This window comes from Manis pentadactyla, chromosome 7 (genome assembly GCF_030020395.1).
Source record: "Manis pentadactyla isolate mManPen7 chromosome 7, mManPen7.hap1, whole genome shotgun sequence".
Taxonomy (NCBI): domain Eukaryota; kingdom Metazoa; phylum Chordata; class Mammalia; order Pholidota; family Manidae; genus Manis; species Manis pentadactyla.
Window position 1 is genome coordinate 121,225,590 of NC_080025.1, and position 26,952 is coordinate 121,252,541.

Consider the following 26,952-nt stretch of genomic DNA (forward strand, 5'->3'; position numbering starts at 1 on the left):
CTGTAGAAGCTACAACTTCCCATTTTTATTAATAAACTAAGAAAGCAAGATAACAAAACAGTAGTCTGGTTTCTTAAGTATAATATTTTATCCTTCATTGAGTATTTTATACAATCTGGTTTAAGACTCGAGTTTTTAAGAGCAAATTTTGAGATTCAGAGAAAAATTTGAGTTGAGTTTTCTATGGCAACCAGCTAACTTCATTTCACACTCTGACTTATTAGGTATTTTATTAAAATCTAGAATTTTCTTTGATATTTAATCCTCCAGGCAGAAGATGAATTTGTTTACTGGCCAAATAAAGATGAGCCTATAAATTGTGAGACTTTTAAGGTCACTCTTATGGCTGAAGAGCACAAATGTCTGTCTAATGAAGAAAAACTTGTAATTCAAGATTTTATCTTAGAAGCTACACAGGTATGGATACAATTTAAGTGACAAACTTTTCATCTTAAGTACGTGTTAAATGTATGCTGATTTAAGGATCTTTACTAGAAATAAAAAAAAAATCTGATTTCTTATAAATACAAATTACCCAAATTACCCAATTTACCATACTTATCACTTTCATTTTCAAAATCTTATATAATCATTAAACAGTTAATCATCACTAAATTACACTGTTTCTGGTTACTACCCATATAGTAAAAAAGATTTCTCTTTTACTCCAAAGCTGTTGCAGATAGAACTTAAGTTGCAAATAAACACAGTAAAAAAATAATAATTTCATTAACCTTAATATCCTGTTTTAAGGCAAGTCCTTACTTGTATTCTCCTAAGTGAAATGGAAAAAATATTACCTACTAATACACACTTACTGCTTTCTACCAATGATAAATGAAGAAATGCTTTTAAAACATGCAATACAATGAACTAATTTTACTATACTCTTGTTTATCTACAAGGCATCCATCTGAATTCTTTGTCAAGAATTACTTATATAATTACAGTACAGTCCATAATTTATTGTACAGCTACAGTAAAATACTAAAGATACCAGTAATGATGAATAAGTCATGTGATATTCAGAGTACCTTCTCAATCAGAAAAAGATTAAATCCTATTTTAGTGTAATTCTGATGCTGGTAAACCATATACAGTGTATATAAGAAGATTCACTATTCCCCAGAATATTTGAATGATGAAAACATACACGTTTGATAATGCAAATAGAATAATAGTGTAAGCAGTATATAGCAATGGAATAGTACCCAACTTGATTAAAAAAAAAAAAAAGAACATTGATTCCAGTCCCACTGATGGCCTTAGGAGAGTGACTATTCCTTATTTATAAAATGAAAGGTAGAAACCAGAAGAATACTGTGGTCCCTGAGAAGACTTAACACTCCGTGCTAATTTCCACCTGCAAGTGCTCCCTAAACGCTCCAGACGCAGCCATTCAGATCTGTCTGTCTCGTGCTCTCCTCCCATCACTTTCTGTAAAAAGTTTATTATGAAAGCAGTATTCACTAGAGACCCATGATCTTGTCTTACTCATTATCCTGATTATGATCATGTCTAATACCTACCTTAGGCTTGTATAACCGGCACAATTTTTCTTCTGGTATTATGTAGAAAATAAACTACAGAATAAGCATTCATGATTGATTCCAGTTCAGCATGTGTCCTCTCGGCAAATCAGCCATAATGGATACCTTGATCACTCAGGAGTCCAACATAGGGATGGGTGGTGTTTCTAAGACAAGAGTCAAGCAGGAAGGAGAGACTGAAGTGGGAAGTTCCATAACTTCAGACATGTCTAGGCAATTTCCCACAAAAAAACCCGTAACATTTGAGGTTGGTAGAGAGGTGAAGGCTTATTCTCTATAGACCAGGATTCATTTCAGTGTCCTGGAGGTTTGGAGTAAACTACTGAAATCACCAGCTGGGGGCTTTTATTTATTTATTTATAATAGGACCTATTTTTAAACTTTATTAAAGATTGAATAGATAAAAGATAATAGTCATAAAATATGTAGAAGATATGAAAATGATACAATCAGTTCAAGTAAACGAACACAGCCTTTACCTTAGGAGTCATTCACATGCCCCCCAAGCCCATTCATCCTTTCCTCCCTCCAGATGCAGCCCCTTCCTGAATCCATGCTTACCGCTCTAGCTCTCTTGAGTTACATTACAATTCATCTTTTGTCATTGCATTCCTTAACACCACGTTGTAAACTTTTGATGATTTTTTAACTACATATAAATTATATTATGTATCTTTTTCAGAGATTTTTCTGTTTTCTGCATCATTATGTCACTGAGATTTATCTATGTCGTTGAGCATAATCCTAATTCATTTACTTCCACTGTTTAGCATTCCAGTTTGTAAATGTACTTTTTCTGTTCTACATTTGTGGGAGTACTTGTTTTTGTTTGTTTTGTGTTGTGCTTTGTTTTGTTGTTTCTCTGTTACAAACAGTGCTGCTATGAATATTTTTAGACACTTGCACAATTTTCTCACAGTATACCTGGGAATTCTCCTGCCGGGCCATTGTGTATGAGCATCTTCAACTTCCTTCAACTTTATTAAGTAGTGCCAACTATTTTCCAAAGTGGTTCTGCCAATCTGCTGTTTCTGGAATCTCTGTCTTATTCCTTTGGTCTCTTTGTCCATCCACCTGCTGAAATTATAGGGTCTCAGTTCTTCTAGTTTATAACTTCTTGACCTCTAATGAGATAATCCCCTATGTTGTTTTTCTTGTTCAGGAGTATCTCCGCTATTTTGGACTTTTGCACTTCCATGCACTTCCATGTAAAATTTAGGCTTTGCTGCCTTTTTTTTCAATGTAGCATTTTATTGAGTACACTTTAGGAAACTGGGGGCCAGAGGTCGAAGGGATTTAGAGTCACATAGTCTGGTTGGTCACTTAAGCAAGAATCAGAACTGGGACTGAATGGGAACTTAGATCTTCATCTTCATCCTCCCTGCCCGCAGTTTCCCCACTGTGTCATGCATGTCATTCTTCCCTTAATTAATCCTGAGTAATGCTGGTGTTTGAAAAAGTCTCTGCTATTTTTAAAACAAATTTTACCACTGAAGATTTATTTTTGTAAGGTTAACTTTAGCAGCACAAACATATATTTGACACATACTTTCAAGGTTTCATTGGCATAACCAACCCACAAATAAGATTTCTTTTTAAAATAAAAAGAGGTTATATCTAGACATGGCAAACGTGGCACCTGCAATTCTTCCTTCCGTGATGGAGGCCCCACTGCAGGTACTGCTGCTCACGCGCATGTGCGATCAGGTTTTGTTACCTTCCCGTGATTCCTGATTTTCCCCAATTATTCCACCCATGACAAACTCACTAACCAATATGACTCTTTAAAAACATTAATTTTTTCTTTCTTCTTACAGGATGATTATGTACTTGAAGTGAGGCATTTTCAGTGTCCCAAATGGCCAAATCCAGATAGCCCCATTAGCAAAACTTTTGAACTTATAAGTATCATCAAAGAAGAAGCTGCCAGCAGGGATGGGCCCATGATCATTCATGATGAGTGAGTTCTACACTTTAGGTGTTTCATGCCTGAGCACTTTCTGGGTGTACATATATTTCTACAGTCTGTACTAACCTAATGCTTTGGGCCTATCATAGTGACTTAGCCGGGGTGGATTATCTGCTTCTTAGGAACAAAGTTAACACAGAATAGTTTGTTTTTTTCACTTCCCTTGGCGCTCCTGTTGAAGGCAGAAGGTGGGTACGTGATCACAAGAATTTGCTCTTGCACTGTATGTTGAGAACTTTCAGGTGATGAGTCAGTGTTTTAGCACTTGAATTTTTATTGGTGCTAACTAGAGAGCCATTGACTTCAGTGGATAGGAGCAAAATTGATATGTATTTTATTTACCAGAAACAGGAATCTTTATCCAGTAGATCTTTCCAGGTTTTGTGAACAAAATGCACATGCTGAAATTTTGTTATACATATTATATAATATCTATTATGACCTCATTGAGATCATTTTGATGTATTGCCAGGCCCTTGCATAGTATAAAAATAACAAATGCATAAGCAAATATTAAATTTCTATAAAGTATCCCATTACTAATATCTGAACACTTGCCAGTGTTTCAGGTTAAACCATACTTCTATGCACAATAAAGAGAGACAGTTCATTAAAAAGTCCAGTGTTCCTGCTAGATATGTCAAGGCTATATACTCTGTGAGTTCCAAATGTGTATGTTTGATGCTTCTGAATGGAGTTTCTATCCCTTCTTTTTCTTCAAGGCATGGAGGAGTGACAGCAGGAACTTTCTGTGCTCTGACAACCCTTATGCACCAACTGGAAAAAGAAAATTCCATGGATGTTTACCAGGTAGCCAAGATGATCAATCTGATGAGGCCAGGAGTCTTTGCTGACATTGTAAGTAATAGAGCAATGAACCAAACTTTGCACTGCTAGAGTCCTAACTTCCTAGAGGCTGCCCCAATTGTTTATCATCTATCGGAAAAGATCACATCAGCTGATAAAATTAACTCATAATTTTCAAACTGAATTACAAGTTCTTTGACCGATAGAACTGAAACAGTAAACAATAAACATTTAAAATTTATCTTCCAGAAAACTGATGGGTAAAAAACTTTTAATCTCTTATGCGCCATTTTGCAAGACCTATTATAATCCTGAAAAATATCCTCAGCAGAAGCACCAACTGCATGACTTACCCAACAAATTATAAGTTATTTTCCTGGATTTCAAGTTCTTCCTATTTGTAGAGAACAGTCAGAAGACAGACCTCAAAGACTTAAACATTGGAACTGTTCACTTTTTTTCAAGCCAAATTCAATTTCTGAATTTAACAAATGGCTAATTCTTGGATACTTTTAAAAAGAGAGAGACTTGTACAATGGAGAAAGACACAGTACAAAAGTCTCAACTCTGAAAATAATTTGGAAGTTTTTATTACTATAGCAATAAAGGCTGCAAATAGAGAACTTAGTGCAAATGCCCCAGTGAGAGCAGCCTCGGGGGATGTAGAGCACATAGACTCCCCTCCAGCTGCCTAGTCTGTATGAGGTCCTTATAGAGGATCCATTCACAAACCTCCAGCCCAGACCAGTTGGCCAGAGGGCAAGGTCACCTTGCATATGTGCACTTCAGAGGAGGAACCCCTGTTAAAAGAGTCATTCAGGCCTGTTGACTTGTATCAAGCTTGTTCTGTATGAAATTGCTTTCTGGAGATTGAATTTACAGCTGGTTCATGAATGCCTTTAATGGTGCACCAGTTCACATGTGGTCCTGATGATTATCCACTGTGATGCTCGTCACCTGCTCATGTTCTCTGCAGCTGCCTACCCCACCCCACCACCCAAGTTGGCATCCGTTAAGAGAAAACTCTTTATTCTTCCACGTCCGTACTGTGAGACCAGGACAGAGCACATGTTCACCTTTGCTCAGAGCAGGACGCAGGACAGTCAGGCTGGCAAAGTGTGAGGAGTACTTGGGCAAAGGCCTGTGTTCTGACAAGTCCCTCACTGGCAGCACAGTCCTTCCTGACACTCTCCATAAATGGACAAACCCAACGGGTCTCATAATAACAGCCGAAAGGAGAATGAGTAACTTATTCCAAGTGGGTTACAGGTGCCTGGTGCCCAAGCATTCACACACAAGTTAATAAATCGGCAACAGTTCCTGATTCCAGGAAGTAAAAAAATCGGAAGGGAGTGCTTTCTGTTGGCAAATGTACATGGGCTGATTTTCTAGGTCATTGAATTTTGGTCAGTTGAAAAGCCACTTTGAATTTAATCTGAAAGAGACATTAATATAGATAGTGTATCTCTGCAGAGAATAACAGAACCCTTAACACATGGCCTTCCATGAACACTGCCAAAGGAATCCTTCTTTTTACCAACATATGTCTTCACTGAGCTCTGTGTTTATAACCTCCCGTTCTCTTTCTCTAGGAACAGTATCAGTTTCTCTACAAAGCCGTCCTCAGTCTTGTGAGTACGAGACAGGAAGAGAATCCATCCACCTCTCTGGACAGTAACGGTGTGGCCTTGCCTGATGGAATTATAGCCGAGAGCTTAGAGTCTTTAGTTTAGCACAGAAGGGGGAGCAGGAAGTCCGTATCTGACCCTTGTTTTCCCCTTGCTAAAGTCAGACAGGAAAATCAGTTCAGTTCTTCTGTTACCTGTTTGTTTCCCATCACCTGACAGTAACTTTCATGACATAGGATTCTGCTGCCAAATTTACATCATTAACAATGTGTGCCTTTCTGCAGAACTTCTTGTAATTCACTTACTATGTTTCAACTAAAATGATTGAATTTTACAGTATTTCTAAGGATGGAATTGTGGCATTTTTTTTTCTTGTATTGATTTTAACAGAAAATTTCAATTCGTAGATACTAGGAATTCCCAACTACAGAAAACATGTTTGTTTTTAGTGTCAAATTTTTAGCTGTCTTTGTAGCAATCATCAGGTTTGCTAGAAATGTAACTTTTAATATAGTATACTGTAAATAAAACACTCTGTTCCGTATGATGTTCAACATTTACAACTGCAGTATTCACCTAAAGTAGGAATAATCTGGTACTTAACTGTAAATACTGCTGTAGTGTCTCCATGGACCAAATTTATATTTATAATTGTAGATTTTTATATTTTACTACTGAGTCATTTTCTAGTTCTGTGTAATTGTTTAGTTTAATGCTGTAGTTCATTTTCTGGTCTTACTCTTCAAGTCTTCTGATATTGTTTTGTGTTATCTCAGTGATTAACTCTGTTTTAGCATGTAACTTTAACTTTTATGGAAAATAGACATTTGTTCCGAAAGACGTTTGTATGAGAATAACTCTGTACCCAACGCTGTTTAAATGGTTTTTATCCAAGGCATTGCAAAAATAAATATAAATATTGCCATTGATTTATGTGTGTTGTTGTGTGGTGAGCTGGGACATGTGTAGCAGAAAACTGTGGCCGTGGGTCCCACATTGGAAAAGGGAAGTGAAAAAAGGCTGATCAGATGGGACAGTGCACAGAACTGTGATTCCCAGACTGTGCGTTGAAGCACACGGGGAATTCACAAAATTGTACATTTTTTAGTACAACACAGCAACGAGTACTGACCCTGCACAACTACTGCTGTTAACATATTTGGCCCTCACGACTTAATAAACTGAACCACTCACTGTATGTTTCTTTTGGCTTAGGGGAGCTATTAAGACATTACTGAGGAACGAAAACAGCATGGACCAAGAAATGCCGGGAACTAAGCTAGGAGTGAGAAGCAGCCGAACTTGCCAGTCAGGAGCCAGCTAAGCTAGTTTGGAAGCCAAGGGGATCAACAAACAGGACCAGGAGGTCATAAAGCCCAGAGTGGGGAAAGGAAAGTCGCCCTCTGTCAAGGCAAACTGTCAGGGTCCACGAGCTCTGTGGGGCCGCCGTGCAGGAAAACAGGGGGTCAGGGGTGACGAGCTGACTTTGCTAAAGGAGCTGACTTTCCTAGGAGGCCCAACTCAGCATCCCAGAGCAGGAGGCCAGGACAAGTTTCATAGAAACCAGTTGCTCTTAAAGTGTGATTCCCAGGCGAGCAGCCTCAGCAAAACCTGGGAACTTGTTAGAAATGGAAATCCTAGATTCCCACCTCAGGTCTATACCAGAAGCTCTGAGGCTGAGGCCCAGCAGTCCAACGCGTCCTAAGGTTTGAGAACCACTGCTCTTCAGCAACAATGGTGAGAGCCTCCAGTTTCTTCAAGCAATATTAAGAAATTTTCACCAAATCTTTCCTTTTTCTTTTTTCTTTTAGAGCAGTAGTTATGAAGAGATATGAAACAGGAAAAAGTTCAACAAATTAGAGTGTCACAAATCACAAAATGCTAGTAAGAACTGCTTTTTTATAGGGTACAAAAAATAATAATAATGTGCTGCTTTCTCATAATCCCTGGGAGGAAGGCCACAAGGTTAAAATTGATTCCTTGGTTGTTTTTCTAACCTTATCTCCTGTCGTTTTACAGCTTTGTTTCCGCATAACCCACCATGTCTAATCATAAACTAATCTGAACCAAGAGTACATGCCACCTTAATAATTTTGTCTGTTTTTTCCTTAGCCTTTGTCCCAGGAACTAACAGCCTTTGAAGGGATACAGAACTTTTTTTCTTTCTTTCATGGTTATTTATTAGTGAGGTACCTTGCAGAATCTGTTCCTAGAGAAAGTAATTATGCTAACATGTATGACAATTAAGCATTTTATAGACAAATTGTAATAAATGTACCAAAACTATGAAGTCCGTCATAGTTTCCATATGCTACTCCTTGAAAATTTATGGCAGCTGCTTCATATATAATTAATACAAACATTTAATGTTTACATGTTCTACTCAATATTATATGACTGGAATCTTAATTGTCATATTTCTGATCTGAAACCCCCTAATTTGTTAGCATGTAAAATCACTTAGACCATTTCTCCAATGTACACAATTTAGACAATAAGATCTCTTTATAAGCAGTAGACTTTAAGATATTTTATTAAAATTGAATTTTATGTACAAATAGCACATAAAATCAGAAATATTAAGCATTTTTAAAATTAAAATTAATATTTTAGGGAAAGTGGAAAAAGCTACACATTTCTCAAAATAAATAAAACACACTCATTATAAACCATTATTGAATATCATCTTGCTAATTGCAAAATATCCTGGTGTATTAGAAGTTTCCTCATTAGTGTAATATTGGTACTTTAGAGTAGTTGTATTAAATGTTACAGCATATAAATGAAACACATCACACCAGTTTTAAGAACCTAGACATCCTTGGTATTAAATTAGAGTTAACAAGTTTTTTTAAGGTAATCGTTTTTAAAAAGAAAAACAAGATTTGGAAGTGAGGGTAAGAAAGACAATGGGTGTTAAGAGTGAAACTTCTGGTTACATTCACAAGAACTTCTAAGCAGTCCATCAGGGTGACTCCTTCCACCAGGCCACAAGAGACACAAATTGACCACTGAAAAACTTCCCAAATATGCTCATTCATAATACTCGCCTCTGCAACTTTGGATGTGCCATTCACGACATCGCTCAGACTCCTATTATCTTGCTTTGATGCTAGGGGGAGTTGCCTCAGTTTGGAATTATCCACACAGAGAAATAAACTGATGCACATAATTATTTTCCTTGTTGCTAACTTGTTTAATGAAGCTGTGTATTGAAAACTACAGCATTAATTGTCCTAATGAAAATATCAAATTAGAAAACTCTCTTACAACACCTTTACTTCAAGTGTTTAAAGGGGTGCAGGAAATTAAAACTGCATTTCTTGGGCTTTTTTAGAAAGTAAATGAAAACATTCTACCTTTTGTCTGTACAGCATGTCCAGCTCTGAGCTCATGGGGGTACGTGAAAGGGTTCAGAGAACCACTTGGAGAAAACAATGAAATGGTTAGAAAATAATTAATGCCAAAGAGGAAAGCCTGGTAACTGGGCCATGACTGAGGAGTCACAGAATCCCCCTATATGTCACTTGCCTTCCAGGGAACCTTCCTGTGGCAGATTATATTTTCCAAAAATAGCCCAACAATATCTTCCACCCAACATGTGACTGTTTGAAACTCACCCATTGAGAAGTGGGGTGTGTGGTCCCTCTGCTTCAATCTGGGTGGACTTGTGACCACAGTAAAAGTGAAGCTATGTGACTTCTGAGGCTCAACCCAGCTTCTGCCTGCTTCCCTTGGGAGGTCTGCCTGGAGAACAGAGACAGCACGCTGCGACAAAACCCACACAGGGAAAGAAACCACGGTCCTGGCTTTCTGCCCCAGCTGTTTCCAGCTACAGCAGAACCACCTTGCCAGCTCTGGGTGCAAGCTGTCACAAAAGGGATCCCCCAGCTCCCAGCAGCACACCCCAAGTGAGAATGGGTGGAGCAGAGGCAAGCTGTTCCCACCAAGCATGCCCAAATTGCAGATGGATGAACAAAATGAATGGCTGTTGTTTTAGTCACTACATTTTGGGGTAGTTTGTTACACAGTGATAGGAACTAGAACACTTCTTATATGCCAAAGCCTAAAAAGCTATAAACTATATTCCCCAGCCTCCTTTTCAGGGAGAGTTCTGGATATGAATTATGTTCCACCAAATATGCGAAGCCATAAAGTCCGGATCTATGGATGATGATATTTTGCCACGCACTGTAACGTAACATTAAGCCATTTATTATATATTTGCTTATGCTTCTTGACTTGCAGGCCACCCTACAGATGCTCTCACACAAGATTTAGAAGATAGAAATAAGACAGAGCCCATCTTCCTGCCCTCTTTGCCCCTGCTGGTGAGCAAGGCTGTAGAGATTTGGGTTCCTGCAGCAGAATTCTGGGGTCCTGAGTTGAGAACCAGTAAGTCACAGCCACGGCAGGAAAAGCAGGTACTTCTGATAGCAGCTTCCTAGTATGCGTCCCAGCCACGGCTCAGGGGCCTCAGTTCTTGCCCCTACTTCCTTGTCTGCCATTCTCTTTAAAACACCCAGGGTGGTTTCTGTTTCCTGCTCCTAACACCGATTCAGCAGCCTGGAGAAGCACCTAAATGATGCTCTCATTCTTTGAAATATCTGTCTCCAGCTGCCATAGTGGCCTCTAACTATCTCACGCTCCTGCCCTTTCCTGATTCACTCTCAGTGCTGTGGCCAAAGCAATCTTTTAGAAGCACAAAGCTGACCTTACCAGAACCCCGTAATGGTGATCATGTCATAATTTCAATCTTTGGTGGTGCAATGATTTTGATAGTAAGGGCTGATTCAAACATCACAAAATGACATTCTTTACCTACTCTCATGCTTTGGAGAAATTTCAACAAGTGCCCTAAGAAGCAACAAATGGAAGAGAAAAATATGCCTCTTCAATATTGCCAGCCAACTCCTAAATTTTAACCTAGAACTGCTTTACACATAAGTAGAGCCTTTAACAACCTTCCCTCACCTCCACTTCCACCTTTACCACACCTTGGCACCAGGCTTTTAAATGGGTCAATACTATATACACATAGGATTTTATATATACTGTTATATATATACTAGACCTCATGAAAGGTGTTAAAATACATTGGAATCTTAGTTTGAGTTCCCATAAAAGCAGAACCTGAGATGGTGATTTAAGTGTAAATGGTTTATTTGGTAGATGATCCCAGACAATACCTGTAAGTAGTGAAATGAATCGGAACAGTCATATTTATAGTTTTGAGAGATTAATTTATCTGCTATGAGGAGAATGGACAACAGGAGCGTAATTCTGGATACAGCGAGGCCACATAAAAGGCTTTGCAATGATCCAAGTAAAAGATGGTAACGGCCTTGTCTATGGGTAGAGAGGATGAGTCAGGGGACTCAGTGGGGAGAGGAAGAAGCCTCGACTTGCCGAGTGGGAGTGAGAGGAAGGAACCATCAAGCATGTCAGCCAGAGCAGCAAGGAAGGTATCGGTTGCCATCTCCTGAGACAGGCGATCAGGCAGAACAAATGGCTGGGGGCAGGGGGGTGGCCCCATTGAGAAACACTGGTCTATACTATAAACTCTTAACTCTACATTGCATTTAAGAAGTCTGGGAGATACCCAGACAAAGATGTGTAGTGGGTAGCTGCATACATACTCTGAAGCTCAGGTGACAAAGTCTGGGGTTCATCTGAGACAGAGCTGATATTCCACGCCACGGGGTGGGCTGTGTGCACCCACCCCGAGAAAACATGTATAGAGGTCAGGACAGAGAGCTGAAGAACGTCATCACAGAGCATATGGGCAGATGAGTAAGAGGCTCAGAAAGACCGCCATTTGCACAGTTTCAGCTAATGTTAAATCTCACATTTCATAGACCAGAAATTAAATAGAACCACTTTTACCAGCCAAAATATTCAATTTTTTTTAACATTATTAAAGTAATCATCATTCATCTTTTCATCTTTTCTCCTGGCCTTCTCCACATTTTATAGCCTCTTCCAGTTTCTTTCCTCTCCCAACGCCCATTTGATTTCTACTCCGTTCAAGTATCTCTCTCAACTTGTGAAAAAATAATATTTTATCAATAGTTCGCTAATAAAGGCAAACATGGCTTTTCTGAATTGGAGTTGCCAGGTTTATGATCAAGTATGGGAGCTCATTCACCCTGTGCAAGATTCACCAAGACCCTGGCTCAGAAGAAATGAACTCAGTGTTGAAGCCAAGGGCCTGGCTGCTGCCTTCATTGTGCCTGGCAGCAGCCCAGTCATCTCCAGTCAAACAAAGGCGAGAGCAGTGCCAATGCGGTCTCTTCAAGCTTCAGGCTGGGAGTGGGATTCCCAGGGTTTATGAACGTGTTACCCAGGCATGCTGTTCACATGGTGAGTCAACACAACCCTGGCCAACCCTAGAAGCCTCTTTGACTACACCAACTGAAAGGAGAGAGACAAACCTGCTAACCTTGCAGCTTAGGACTCTGTGTTTTATGATTCTTGCTAATTAACAGAAATTAAGAATGAGTGTTAGCATTAACACCAAATTGGATAAAGAAGTTTCTAGACTAGGTGTCAGTAACTAAGAAGTATTGCTCTAGAACAGGCAGCTTTTCTTGTGAATTTAGTGAATTCAGGTCTCGTAAATGTGGTTCCACTGCAAACAATCAACAAATGTAAACCACGTAAAGAAAGCTAATCTCTACAGCATACAAGGATAAGATTAGCTACTCTGTGTGACTGTGAAAATTATGCATATCTAAAGGGCAGCTAATCACATCATAGACCTTAAATATTATCTGTACAGACATATATTTAATGTGATATTTATTATGACAATGTTCCATCAGATAGTAGTAAAGTGTTTTGTTCCAGTAAATACATACCTGACGACATTTTTTGACAGACAGAAATTTCTTGAAGAGGCAGTACTTTACTTTTCAAAAAGGCACCATATGGGTTATACTAGTGGCCCTAATAACCAATAGGAAGAGAGGTTTTATAAATCAGAATGCTTCCCAAATTTTATCAAGTATTTTAGGTGACTTTGAATGATCAAATTTCACTATTGTCTTGTCACCTTAGGCAAGTCATTTAATTTTGTGAGACACATCTTCTGTGAAATCAGCAACCTGACCAAATGACTATTCAGGTCCTTTCCACCCTACAACCACTTTCTCTTATATTATCTCATTAACCTTTATAAATAACCATCCTGTGATCAACTGCTATCATTTTATGGAGAAGGAAACAGCTAGCATGTTGCAAAACCAACCACACTGCTTCTCAGTGTCTCAGCCTCTTCTAGTGTCTCATGAGTCTAGGACAAGGAAAAGTGGACAATGTAAATATGCATATTATCTGGAAGAAACCAAATGAGGTAGAAAGATCTGGAAGATACAAGCATTAAATCTACCAAAATAGTTAGACCAGGAGTTCACAAACTATGACTCAAGGAACAGGTCTGCCTGCCACGTTTTGTAAATAAAGTTGTATTGGCACACAGTCATGTCCACTCTTATGTACTACCAGTGGCTGCTTTCAAACTACAAGACAAAAATGAGCAGTTGTGACTCTCTGGGCCTGAAGAACCCAAAATATTTATTAACTAGCCCTTTAAAGTAAAAGTTTGCTGACCCCTGATAACAGCCATATGCTCATGACTATAATCTACTCATTGATACCCAGATCCTCACACTACCACCTTTATTAAATTTCTGCTGGAAAACTGTTATTGAGAGCCAATGCGATGTTTGATTACATTCATTTTAATTCGAGCTTACTGACATTTCCTTTCCCAACACTACCGCTAGTACTGACATTAGACAGCTCTTCAGTCACATCCCTTTTATTGTTCATTGTTATCATAAAGCTGAAACTAGTCCATTCTATTGAGAGTTTAACAATAATCCCCTCCTACCTTAAGTGCCACCCTAGTCCCCTTTCCATCCGGCACTCTTCTAGGTTACAGAAGGAATCATGGTGATGATGCCGGGGTTCTTGTTCACGGAGCAAAAGAATGAACTTCGCAAACACTCAAGGTAGGAGAGTAAGGCAGAGACTTTTATTTAGAGATAAAGTGAGAGGACCGAGCTCCTGACTCATGCCAGGAGGGGACAAGAGAGTCTATGGTTGTGTCGTTGTCTAGGGGTTTTATGCGCAGTTGAGGATTTTCAGGAATGGGGGGTAAAGGGCTAGGGGTGCAGACTTGTTGTAAGACTGCCTGCCCTGCCCCCAAAGTGAGCTGAGTAGTTGTCTGCTTGCTTGGGATGTTTATAGTTGAGACTGCCTACCAAATTAGTCTTTTGCCTAGGTTGCAGATTGATTAGGATTACAGAATGAAAAAAACAGCACATAGGTACAGTTAAAAATAAGCTGGGCCTTTTAGCAGACTAAGGCAAATTTTACAGCATCATGATCTAATACTGTGAAGTCACAGGTTATGCTGAGATACTCTTCTTTATTTGTGAAACAAACATTCCAGGCCAAGATACTCTTGGCCTTTTGATCTCACTGAAGAATGTCTGTATTCTAGTCTGGTATCTTTACCCTAGAGAATTAGTGTGACTCTGATTTTGCATAATGCTTAACACAGAGTTTCCACAGGGACTTCTTTGCACATTGTTACATTGTTTTGACTGTAATTATCTTGCTTTGCTTTTTTTTTCCAGAGCCGCTCACCCTACTCTGCCTAAACCCAAGGTCCCTGTCTCCGTGACACTGTTGTATTTATTGATTGTGTTGAATTCAATGTTCTGGAAAAAAAGAAAAAGAAAAAACTGCCATAACAGAAATATCTTTACATGTTAATGGATTATTGATCTCCATCTATTATTTGTGACAAGTGGGACTAGGCTTTAATCAACTTTGATCCTTTTCAAATAACAGATATTTTCTCAACTGTCATATACCCCACATATAATACCTGCTTATTTCAAGGGCAGAATTAGTTTCCTATTCCAGGATAGGCACTCAGTCTGAGAAAGTTCAACAGGTATTTAGTTTATATCTCTAAAGGGAAATGCTTTATCCCTAGGATTTAAAAAAAAGTTTTATTTATAATGTAAACTTTTTATGTAACAACTTGAAATATAATTCACATTCCAAGTATACAATTCAGTGATTATTCTAGGATATTCACAGAGTTATGACACCATTACCACAAACAACTCTACAACATTCTCTTCACCCCAAAAAGAAACCCCAAACTCATTAGCAGTCACTCCCATTTCCCCCAAGCTCCCCAGGCCTAGGCAACCACTAATCTACTTTCCATACATAGATTTGACTATTCCAGACAATTTCACATAAATGAAATCATACAATATGTGGCCTTTTCAGTTTGGCTTCTTTCACTTAGCATAATGTTTTCAAGGTTCATCCATGTTGTTGCATGTATCTGTACTTTATTCCATTTTTACCTCCAAATAATACTCTATTTTAGGATATGCCACGTTTTGTTTTTCATTTATTACTTGATGGACATTTGGCTTGTTATGATTTTTGGCTATTATGAATTATGCTGTTATGAACATTTGTTTACTAGTTTTTGTGTGTGTGCACATGTTTTCATTTCTCTTGGGTCTATTGCTAAGAGTGACATTGCTGGGTCATATGATAACTCTGTTTAACCGTTTGAAGAATTGTTATTTTCCCAAGCAGCTGTACCATTTTACATTTCCACAACAGTTTATGAAGGCTCCAATTTCTCCACATCTTCACCAATACAGATTATCTTTTTCATTATTTATAACTATCCTGCCGAGTATGAAGTGGTACTCCATTGTAGGTTTGATTTGCATTTCCCCAACAACTAATGATGTTTGAGCATCTTTTCATGTGCTTCTTTGGAGAGCTGTCAGATCCTTTGTCCATTTTTTTGAATTGGACTTTTTGTCCTTATATTAATAGTGGTTATTTATATATTCTAAATACAAGTTCCTCCTTTACCTGATAATATGATTTGCAAAAAACTTTTCTCACTCTGTGTGTTGTCTTTTGCTTTCTTGATCCTTGGAACAAAACTGAAGTTCTTAATTCTGAAGGTTTTTTTTTTCTTTTTGTTGCTTAGTAACTTCTGGTTTCATTTGAAATCATTGCCTTATCCAAGATTTTCAAAATGTATGCTTATGATTTCTTCTAAAAACTTTATCAGGTTTGCTCTTAAATTTAGGTCTTTGGTTCATTTTGATTTAATTTTTATATGTGCTGTGAAGTTGGGATCCGGCAATTCTTTTGCATGTAGATATCCTGTTGTTCCAGCACCATCATGAAGATCATTTTCTTCCACTGAATTGTTTTAACGCCCTGTTCAAAATTCAGTTAACCATAAATGTGAGGATTATTTCTGTTTTCAACCTATTCCTATTTTATTCTTTTTTACATTATTACAAATTTGTTTTCTTAGATTAAGATAGCAAACTTGATTTTGATTTGAAATATAAATCTCTATTTTAATATGTGTTATTTCTAATGTTTTCTTAGAGCATTTTTGTACTTTGATATGTGAAATCATACCATCAATGAAGAGAGAGAGCTTACTTCCTCCTTTCCAATCTGAGTGTCTTTTATTTCATTTTATAGCCTAATCACTCAGGCTAGACTTTCCAGTACAAGTTGAAGTAGCAAAAGCAGACATCCTTGTCTTGTGTATATTTTAGGGGTAAAACCTTTCAGTCTTTCATCATTAAGTATGAGGCTAGTTACAGGTTTTTCACAGATGCTCTATATTGGATTGAAGAAGTTCTATTTTATTCCTAGTTTATTGAGGTTTTTTCATGAAAGATTTTGAAATTTGTTAAATGTTTTTTCTGTGCCTGTTGAGGTAATCATATGGGTTTTTATTTAATTTTACCTATTCCCTTTTGCAAACACTCAAGAGAAAACTATAAGAAATGTAATTTACTAAATAAGTCATAATTTTACAAAAAAGGCATAAAATGGCATTACTGCAAAGGTTTATAGATAGGTGATCTAAAAGTATCTAAATGAATCAATTTGAGAAGTACAAAAATATAGCCACATGAGGAAATTTCTTCTTAGAAAAAAATTTAGATCAAACGATCTCCTGATCATAGGAAAATATATTTTTGTAAGAAAAAGGTTGTACAATAAATTAACAAATAGCACAATCATTATCACTCTTTACATACACATGAAAAAAATATATGTAGAATTATTAAAGTTCTCTGGTAATCACTGGCATCTCCTGTTCCAAATGTTTTCATATTAAAATAGAGGTTTATATTTCAAAAACACCATTATATTGACTGATTAAAAACACGTCATGGTTTATAATTTAAAACAGCACATTAGCAAGCATGTTTGTTGCACAAATGTCCAGAGCTGCATTGCCCAGGAAGATAAGAACAAAATACAATTCTCAATTATGATGTGACAGTGCTCTTCGTAGTATATGTAATGCCTTCCGCTTTAATTCGCTCCAATATTGGTCCATAGATCTCTTTTGAAAAGGGCCCCATCAGGCCTTTAGCTTGAATTTCACCTGGAAGAAAATTAATTTGTAGTTACCATTTTAAAGGTGGTATTAAAGGGGAATCTCCACAGTAGGAGTCTATATAGCAATAAGCTCAGAGTCAGTGAACTGCTGGAAGCCCAGACATTTTAAAAACAGCTGCTTAAATGTCCTCTACTAAGTTATTACTTAATTGACACTCTGTAAGGAAACAGGTTAATTTTAGATTGAAAGCAGAGCTGGACTTAAGGCCAGTGTCAGATTTTATATACTGAGCTGCATTAACTACTGTCAAGACAGACAGAGAATAAAGTATAGTAAGAAAGTAAAGTAACCTACCTGGTCTGCTTTATGTGCTAATGTCATTAAAAAATAAAATAAAATACACCACCAACAGAATGAATTAAAACCAATCTGGTAATGGCACAGGCCTCTGTGAGGAAGTCTGGGCACTTCCCCTCAAGGCCATCATGGCCTCACCTCTCATCCCTTCTTCACTCCGGCTCCTCAGTAGCTAAGCAGGTAGTCTGACAATAACTAAGCAGGTAGTCTGACAATAACTAAGCAGGTAGTCTGACAATAACTAAGTAGGTAGTCTGACTATAACTAAGTAGGTAGTCTAATTTGATGCTAACTGATATGCTGTTGTGGATATGTTTTCTTTCTCTTTCACATGTGTATGTTTTTCTTCCCCTCACATTTTCATAAGGACCCAATCAGGTAGGATATTCAGACACAGGGCTTACTGAACACATGTATGGTCTTCAGGGGAGAGTGGAGAGTTGAAATTTGAATTCATTTTGTCTAAAATATTTATCTAGTGCTAATAATATATTGAGATATCAAAAGTAATAAAACACGGTCTCTTTTTTTGAAGTCCTGAAGTGAATACCTCTGCTATTTCAGTATTACCACCCCAAATATGAAAAACCAAGAAAAAAAAGAGAGTTAACATTCCTTGGGGGCCCCCCCTCTGTGGTAGGAGCTTTATGTATTATTTCACTTTAGAATCACAGTAACCCTATAAATTTGGAATGAACAGCCCCACTTTAAAGATGAAGGAGGTCTGGCTCAGACATTCTGAGCTGTCTCATGACTGAATTGGGACAGAAAAAGTCCAATCGCAAAGCCCAGGTTTTTATTCACTACAAGGTGATGTCCTGTCAGCCAGCACTTGGATCTTCTGAAATGGCTCATTTTTATAAATAACATAGTAATACCCAAGAGTAATTACTTGATGTCCAGGCACTGAATAACTTGGAAATGATATGAAGACAGACTCAGTTTTCGAAGGAACTTACCATCGAGCAACATCCTGGCTGCCATAGCGGTGGGTAACCCCACGGTTTTAGCCATAGCTGAAAAGCCATTGACATCCCCATAAACCACAAGATCAATCGTTTTATTTTCTAAATGTCCAGAAGGATGCCTGATTCCAAAGCTGTCTCTCATCACAATCATATCTTTCTCTCCAGGGCCTCAAAATAAAGCAACAGATATTTGTAAATGCCACCGTCATCACAATTCCAATATGGTATTTCATCTCCGCCTCCTCCCTTTTTGCTCCTGCAACTTTCCTCTCCCACTGTAGATGGTCCTTAGGCGACCATCTCTGCTGCTTTTTAGCCCAAAGACCAAGTGAAAACCTCAAGGAAATGATGCCCTTGACGGCATTCCTCTCCAGGTTGGTACCCTTACAGCCTAGTCACAGGCATGAGGGCATTGCTACAAAGACCACCCACTTTTCTCCCAAAGTTGTTCCTGCAGTATTTCCAAAATGCATGAAAACTTAAAAGTAAAACTAATAATTTTTTCCTTTCCCATATTACCCAAATTCATTCTTAATTAGTAGTTCTCTTATTCTTCCTTCTGGAAAAATAGCCAAGTGTTCCTTCCCTCAGACCATGTTTCCCCGTGCCTACTGCTTGGCTCCAGCCCTCCAATCAAGTTTGCTGGTTGTACTGACTTGACTGCTTCTTACAATTCTTCTGGAATGCTTAGCTAATACTTAGGCCTACCATAGGAGAGTTTCATGGCCAAATGCTTGGAGAGTGCATCCACTATAGACCCTGCCCGAGGGACTTGTTCATCACCAAGCAAGCCCAACCTGGGAAACACAAGAGATGGTTGCATTAGTTCAAGTCCTATACATATTCTCACTTGGGAAGCAGAAGGGAGCTCCCTGGATTTTATCTTGAAAAGGAAAAATCGCAAGGTAACAGTCCAAGTTATAGGACTCTCCTAAATTGTAAAATAACAATAATGGTAGTAATGTTTCATGTTTAGAATCATCCCCACACTTGGGTGAAGCAGTGTTCCTTGGAGCAGAACTGACACACTGTAAGTCTCCACTGTTGCAAAGACTTTTATGAGATTGATTTACAGGTTAGTTCTCCCACATTAAGGACACCAGAATAATGTGCCATGGTCCTGTGAATCAACGCTTTAAAGTAGTTGCAGGGAGACTGCAAGATCTCCTGTAGGAGGGAAAAATTCCAACTTTCTCTGGAACTGTGTAGAAGTGTCACAAAATAAGTATTTCCCCAGTTCTAACTGCTATTGAGTTCTCTCTGTATCTACTTTTTATCTCCCACACATACGTGGTATACGGGAATCTCTCTACAGCAGGCTAACAATGGAGCAGCAAATTAATCAAAGACAATGTAAAATGTCTGGTTCTATCTTGATCTTTTTTTCACTAGAAAAGATTAAATAATCATTGATCTAGTATTTTGCTCTAGGTTGATTGGTGGATTCCTACCATTCAGCAGCCTCCAGCTGGGTATTGTCACCTCCTAGTTTCTTAAGGACAGCTTCCTTGAGCACATTGTGCTTGGAGGAGGGTGAAATGCCAACTAGACCACAGAGGAGTTCTTTCTGGTTAGAAAAGTAAAGATAAAAATTCAAAGTCCTAATAAAATACAAAATAAGTTGAGAAATTATCCTAAGATATTTGACCTCAAATGCACCTCAAATTTTAAATTAGAAATAGTAAATAGTAACACACACACATACATAAACACATGCCTGTACACCCCACATATCAACAAGTGCATGGTATTCCAAAATGGTATTTCAGCAATAAAAATGGGTCATAACATCAAATCAATACTAAACGGATGGGCCGATATTTACCACATCTCCTGCCTTTCATATTCTCTCCATCACAATTCCACCCATTCGCCCTCACCTGCCAGCAGTCCGCTTTGGCCAGGATAAACCATTGCTGTGGTTGCTAGTAGCAACCAGAGTTCTTTTGTAAGTTCAAGAGATGAGAAAAACCTTGCAGATCATAAAAACTCAACAGACAGACACTTAAACAGTGATCACAGCTTTATCTACTTCCTAAACAAAACTCCTTCCAGTGAAAAGTTATGCTCTGGATTAAGGATCAACAAACTGGTTCACAGGCCAAATTCACCTCACCACCTGGTTTTGTAAATAAAAAATTTTCTTGGAACATAGCCATGATCATTTGTTTAGGTATTGTCTCTGGCAGAATTGAGTAGCTGACAAGAGACTATATGGTCTAAAAAGCCTACTGGTCTTTTAACAACAACAAAAAAATATGATGCTTCACCAGAAAAATAGTTTGCCAGTCCCTTTGCTAGCCTGGGGCCATCACTAAGAATGTCTGCACCAACTGATCCAATCCAGCTGCCTCGACCCGAGATTCTCTCTACAGGTATTTATTCACTTCTGTCCAACCAGTACACTTATCAAAGGTAAACTTTGTATTGGGAAGTCTCTCAGATACACAAAAAAACTGAATTTAAAAGAAACTAGCTAGCAAGAATACCAAAGTTGCAATACTGATCTTTTTCCCCTTGTGATAAATTTCTGGCATTTCTGCTAGAATATGGGCACATAGTTTAAGTTAGTTTAAGTTGGATGACCAGCTAGTAAACAGGTTAATTCCTGGCAGTTAGCAGCACCTCTACTTTACATTCAGTCCCAAGTTCAAAGTCCCTTCCAAACTTGAGATTCTAAGATTTTAATACAATACACATAATGGGTATAAACTCATAAATGAAAACTCAAATTACTCATAGCTACAAATGATCAAATCAAAGAGCTGATGGGATTTTGGGGTTGGAAGTCCAGTTCTGTGATACCACCAACAGCTTTCCTGGTTTATCAGCTGCAGGAGGCCCAAGTTGAACTCTTGTCCCTCAGTCACCACTTAGACAAATGGCAGAGCCCAGAACCCAGTAGCAGGGCAAGTCCTCTTCCCAGGACTGAGGAAGCAATCAAGTAGCAGAAGTTGCTGCAGGAAATAGGTGTAGTGAGTCAGCCCCATGATCTCTCCATCTTCCCTTAACAGTGGGAAGAAAGGGGGCTTAGACGTTGGGTTAATCTTCCTGCACATAAGCCATGGAATGGGTTTTTCTGCTGGTCCAAACCAAAGTTCAAAGCTTACCACTTCAGAAGCATTTCTGAAGAGCACCAGACAACATATAATTCTGAAGTCACTCACCCAGGTGAGAGAGCTGGCCTCAGGTTGAAGGGCAGGAAATGCATCTCTGTTAATAAGACCCAATTTTACAAATCCATTCAAGGCTTTTGCATATCCCTGTAACAAGAATTATTAAGCAGTATATGAAAATTTTCTTTTCAAAAAAGCTTTCTCAAAAAGAGGAATCTGTCTTTGTAATTCATTTAGAAACCAGGCTGAAATAGCCATTTGTGTTGCTCACATCGATGCAACCACCTTCAGGTTCAAACCAGAATCAATACTGTCACAACAATTTCATTGGTTTTCATGAGACCTTGCAAAACTTGGGTCTTTACTTCTGTTTCTGGGTAACATCTGAGTGGCATTTTCTGGCAGCAGAAGGGAAAATTCCTCATGTGGTATGTGTTTTCAGTTTAGCAGAATAATACTTCATAGAAGAGTTCTCTCTCTTACAATGGAAGGAGCTTGGAAGAATATCCCTCAGAGCAGATAACCCATTCTAATGATAATGCATAATCCACTGTCCTGATGCATGCAGGGAGCAGGGAAAGAGGTAGGAATCAGAGAGGTTTTCTGAAATGTCTTCACTTTGATAAAAATTCCTTTGTGTTCTTTGCCTACAGAACAGATATGAAGTCCATGCCCCTCCAGCCTGACTCCCAAATCATCACGTGCGCCACTCACCATTCCCCAAACATGCTATGAGGCCTCAGACTCTGTGTACACCGCTCCTGTGCCTGGGAAGGGATGGCCACCCTTCCTCACCTCTCCAGCATGTACTCCTCCTTTAAGAACCAGCTCAGCATATGTACTGAGTGGGCACTCCTTTCTTCTCTGTATTCCCGGGGCATACCTATCTCAGTGAGAGCACTTAACACAAATTGCAATTAACTGTCAATTCAACTGCTGGACTGTAGGCATAGAAAGCAGGAGAGGGAGAGAGAGAGAGAGAGAGAGAGAGAGAGTGTGTGTGTGCGCGCATTCTCCACCCCCATGCCCTGGCCCCATTATCCAGCACTTCAGCATGCTAAAAGGGAACAATGGACAGGATGAAGTGAAGACCAAAATAAGGGGCTTTGTAGTCGCTGCATCCTGGGGGATGGGGAGGAGTGAGAGGAAAGAAGAAGAAAGGCTGGGAAAGGATTCCTGATTTAGGAAACATTAAAGTTATTAAAATACAAAACACTTCCCATAACCATTGGATATTTCAATATTGAATGTGTATTATCAACTAGTAATTATACATTGAATTGTGGTCAACTAGTAATTTTCACATTTCTGAAAGGTTGTATTGTTCAGATTGTTCAAAGTTTACTAATGAAAGAATTCACATTTATTTGCTGTAACCCAACATGAATTTACTTCAAAGAAGAGAAACAGAAAGTAATACCCACATCAGGTTGCTTCTAGATACCTGATGCGTGCCAGAGATTCTGGCATCCAACATCTATAAACTACTGAGACATTTCTGACCTATTTCTCAAACTCAGAAATACATTTTTATGAGGACCTCTAGAAATGAATTTATCATATGTATTCATTCACCAAGAAGCATTTAGCAAACTGCTTCCCGGTGTCAGACTTGTGCTAGAGGCTGAGGCCACAGGCATGAAAAATGCGGTCGGCATCCATGAAGAGAGTAGAAGGATGAGACAAAGCCACAAATAAGGCCTGGTGTACAGTGAGCAAACTCTGTGGTCACTACAGGAGAACGTTCTAGATATGGCAACAGAGGTGAACAGAGCTATGGGAGCACAGGACAGGAAACACACAGAGATGTGGGAGGAGGGGAGCCAGGGAGAAGGAGTTAGGCAGGATCCCATGGGAAGGGGACATTGAGCTGGGCCTGGAAGGCCAGCCAGGGGACAGGCAGGCACAGGCAGGCACACCACAGCCTCCTGCACACTTTGGCGATAGTATCTCGTCTCTAATGCTGGAAAGAAGATTCAAGTTACGGAGGGGCTGCTGGCACTGCCCAGGATGATGGCCCTCGTGGATATGAACACTGACGTCTTCCATCCCCAGGACTTCCGTGGGGGAATGCCTCTCAACCCATACACATTCTTGAGAGCTTTATTCAGTTCTTAAATCTTTTAAATTCTTGCATCTACAGATGTGGTAAGAGTTGATCCTTAAAGCTACCAGAAAATCCTGATTCCTGGGCAACCCCTGCCCCCACCAAAAAAAGTCACTAATGTCCTGCAGAGAAGTTGAAGAAAATAGGGTCAAGAGATCTGCCAGAGCTGGGGATGGTATGGCTGCAATTCAGACTAGAATTTACGCTGTGCCTAAAGGCCTGTGGAACATCTGTGGTTCTGAGATTTCCTTAGATGTGATCACTGACATCTCGTTTGATTCCTGGATGGTGTGGACATCATAGTCATGAGGGTACAGGTACCTGCCCTCTGCTTAGCTTACAATTTATTTCAGGGGACAAGAAAAATATACATAAAAATCTAACTAAAAATGCTGGGACATAAATGCTAAGTGCCAATAAATGCAATAGAAGCTCTAAAGAGTAGTAAATGCAGTAGTTGTCTCTCTCTAAGAATAAATAGTTAGACATGGAGAAATAAGGCAACCCAGAAGCCAGTCTTCACACGTCAACACTCTGCTCTTGCATAATGTTTCAGTTCCCTTTCACACACAAATAATACCAGCAGTGCTCACTAATTCCTGATGCCCACCTCATACATGGAAGGGGAAAGGAAGTGATTTTAAATACCAAAGCATAGAAAGCCTCACTGAGAACAAAGTCCTGAAGGAGCCGAAGGAGAGTGGTGTGATACCTGGGGAGCACTTTCCAGGCAAAGGAGACAGCAGCGGCATGCTGGGAGCAAGGGGAGAGCAGGCACGAGAGCAGGGGTCACCGCCGACAGGCCCGTGCATCTCTGCTCCCAGGAAAAGGATCCCTAGTGAGGACTGGGTGACACATACAAGACAATCCCCTTCTGGCCCTGGTCAGGAGATCTCGCAGGGCAGAGACCTGAAATCTGACCTCCGGTGTTTAGAGATGTAGTGAAATAGGCACACTCATTGCTGGGGGTGGAACGGTGCCCCCCTCATAATTCATATCCATGTAGAACATCAAAATATGAGCTTATCTGGATCTTGGCAGATATAATTAGTCAAGGATCTCTATCTGAAATCAACTTATACTTAGGGTAGGCCCTAAATCCAATGACTAGTGTTGGACACTGTGACACAAACAGAAGGTGACAGAGAGGTAGAGGCATAGGTTGGACCAAAGTGCCTACGAATTAGAAAACACCAAGAACTGGGGGTGGCCAGCTGCAGTAAGGAGAGAGGTGGACAGTTTTCCCTCCAAGCCTCCAGAAGGCAGCAGCCCTGCCCACACTTGGATTTCAAACTGACCTCACGACTGGTGAGGGAATAAGTTTATATTGTTTTAAGCTACCCAGTTTGCAACGATTTGTTTTAAAAGCCCTAGGAGACTGCACTTTTCAAGCTGGTCATACAAGGAACTAGTCTTCCATGATTCATAACCGTGTAGCTTCTAGAAATAAAATAAATTTGTGTTTATGCTTGTAGAATCTACACATTTTGTTATAAAAACATTTCAGATTTGCTTTGGGGATGGTGACACTGACGACATCTCCAGCTTCAGGGACATAAAACAGAGGCCAAAGCTGTTTTGCACATTTCATCCCACTGATCATGGGGGCTAATGAGACATAAATTGCATTTTAAGCTTTGAAGAACATGCACTTTTTCATTCTCTGGATCTGAACTGAAAAGGCTGGAGATGCTGCCGCATTCTGCCACCGTGTGGTGCCTGGGACAGTAGCCAAACCTTGGAGAGCTGAGAGGTGGCGAGAGACCAAGTTCCAGTGTTATCACTTTGGCCCCCAAATCTCACTACACTGGAGGCTGACCTTTCACTGGGCCCCACTCCTCGTGAGTCAAAAATTCCCTTTTTACTCAAGCCATTTTCAGCTCCCCTAAGACATTCAATCAGAAGAATATCCAGAGAAAACAGATTCCAATTGGTTTATCTTAGTTATCTTGATTACTAAGAAAAACCAAGTGTCCACAGCACTTACATCAAAGCAGGCGACATGTTTTATCTGAACCACAGCGGCTTACCTTGTATCTCAGTGTCCCCCGCAACAAAGTGTGAGCAGACGGAATGCCATAAATCTCAGCGTATCTTGTACTGTCTCTGTTAGGGTAGCCCTCCAAATTCAATCCCGGGAAGTAATCCATGGGAGTAACAGCATCAAGAAAGGAGACCCCACCGGCAGTATTCACGACCTGAGGAACAAGGCAAAGGCACAAGCTGGGTTACACCGATGTGGCCCCCTTTGGATTCATCTGCACTGTTCACATAACAAATGCAAGTTTTAAAAGAAGGGACAGAGGATTTGAAAGAAAATTTAAGGAAACTATCATGATCAACATCCATATATTCAAGCTGCTCCACTAATATCGTAAGTCACAAGGTCATTATTATCTCCCAAGCTTTAAAATCTGACTTAAAGCATTTAACTTCGACTAAGGTCTTGTTTTCTATTTTGTTCCTGGATAAGACGGCACTGAATTATGTCCCATCAGATTTTTGTTTTGTTTTTACATAAACAATAAGCTTGTTAAAAGCAAGATACTTCTTTAAATGACTTCTATGCTCAAGCAGCGATGGCAATATTCTCCCTCTGCTCTTTTTCTTTACTCCCATCCCCCTTCTGAAGACCCACCAGGCAGTAGTCTTGTACATTTCATTCACCCCGGCATTTACTGAGCACCTACTATGGGAGTGCCGGGACCACACTCATTGTGGAGGCAATCAGGAGAGCAAGAAATTAGATTCAAGTCCTCTCTCCACTCACTCCTTTACTCACTGACCATGTACCAAGTGCCGAGGGCCTGCGGCAGAGCACCTGCAAGGCGCTCAGAGCCTAGACTAATCGACCGGCAGGCATACGCTGGGGAAGGGGAACCGGGGATAGGTTCCCTCTAGAGAAAGACAACGCAGTGAAACTACCCTCAAACTCAGACGAGTGCTACCCCTGATCCGACTGCTGGTGAGCAGTCAGATGGCTGATCCCCAAGCTCTTCTGAATTCTCAGTAATCC

The 26,952-nt window shown here is 39.5% G+C and overlaps 2 protein-coding genes across 5 annotated transcripts in view; one reads left to right on the forward strand and one right to left on the reverse strand.

Annotated features, from left to right (window-relative positions):
• Positions 1-6,883, forward strand: part of PTPRZ1 (protein tyrosine phosphatase receptor type Z1) — a 160,128-nt gene extending 153,245 nt beyond the window's left edge. For all 4 annotated transcript variants that reach the window (XM_036905647.2, XM_036905649.2, XM_036905650.2 and 1 more), the window contains 4 exons: positions 271-417; positions 3,368-3,510; positions 4,242-4,377; positions 5,919-6,883. In XM_036905647.2, coding sequence (XP_036761542.2) covers positions 271-417; positions 3,368-3,510; positions 4,242-4,377; positions 5,919-6,059 — 567 coding nt within the window. In that variant the 3' untranslated portion in view covers positions 6,060-6,883. The remainder of the gene's footprint in view (positions 1-270; positions 418-3,367; positions 3,511-4,241; positions 4,378-5,918) is intronic.
• Positions 6,884-15,972: 9,089 nt separating this feature from the next.
• The window catches only part of AASS (aminoadipate-semialdehyde synthase), a 57,436-nt gene continuing 46,456 nt past the window's right edge, over positions 15,973-26,952 (reverse strand). Inside the window, exons 19-24 of the mRNA XM_036905646.2 lie at positions 25,967-26,134; positions 21,881-21,976; positions 20,165-20,280; positions 19,422-19,510; positions 18,705-18,881; positions 15,973-17,433 (exon numbers count right to left, since the gene is read on the reverse strand). Coding sequence (XP_036761541.1) covers positions 17,315-17,433; positions 18,705-18,881; positions 19,422-19,510; positions 20,165-20,280; positions 21,881-21,976; positions 25,967-26,134 — 765 coding nt within the window. The 3' untranslated portion in view covers positions 15,973-17,314. The remainder of the gene's footprint in view (positions 17,434-18,704; positions 18,882-19,421; positions 19,511-20,164; positions 20,281-21,880; positions 21,977-25,966; positions 26,135-26,952) is intronic.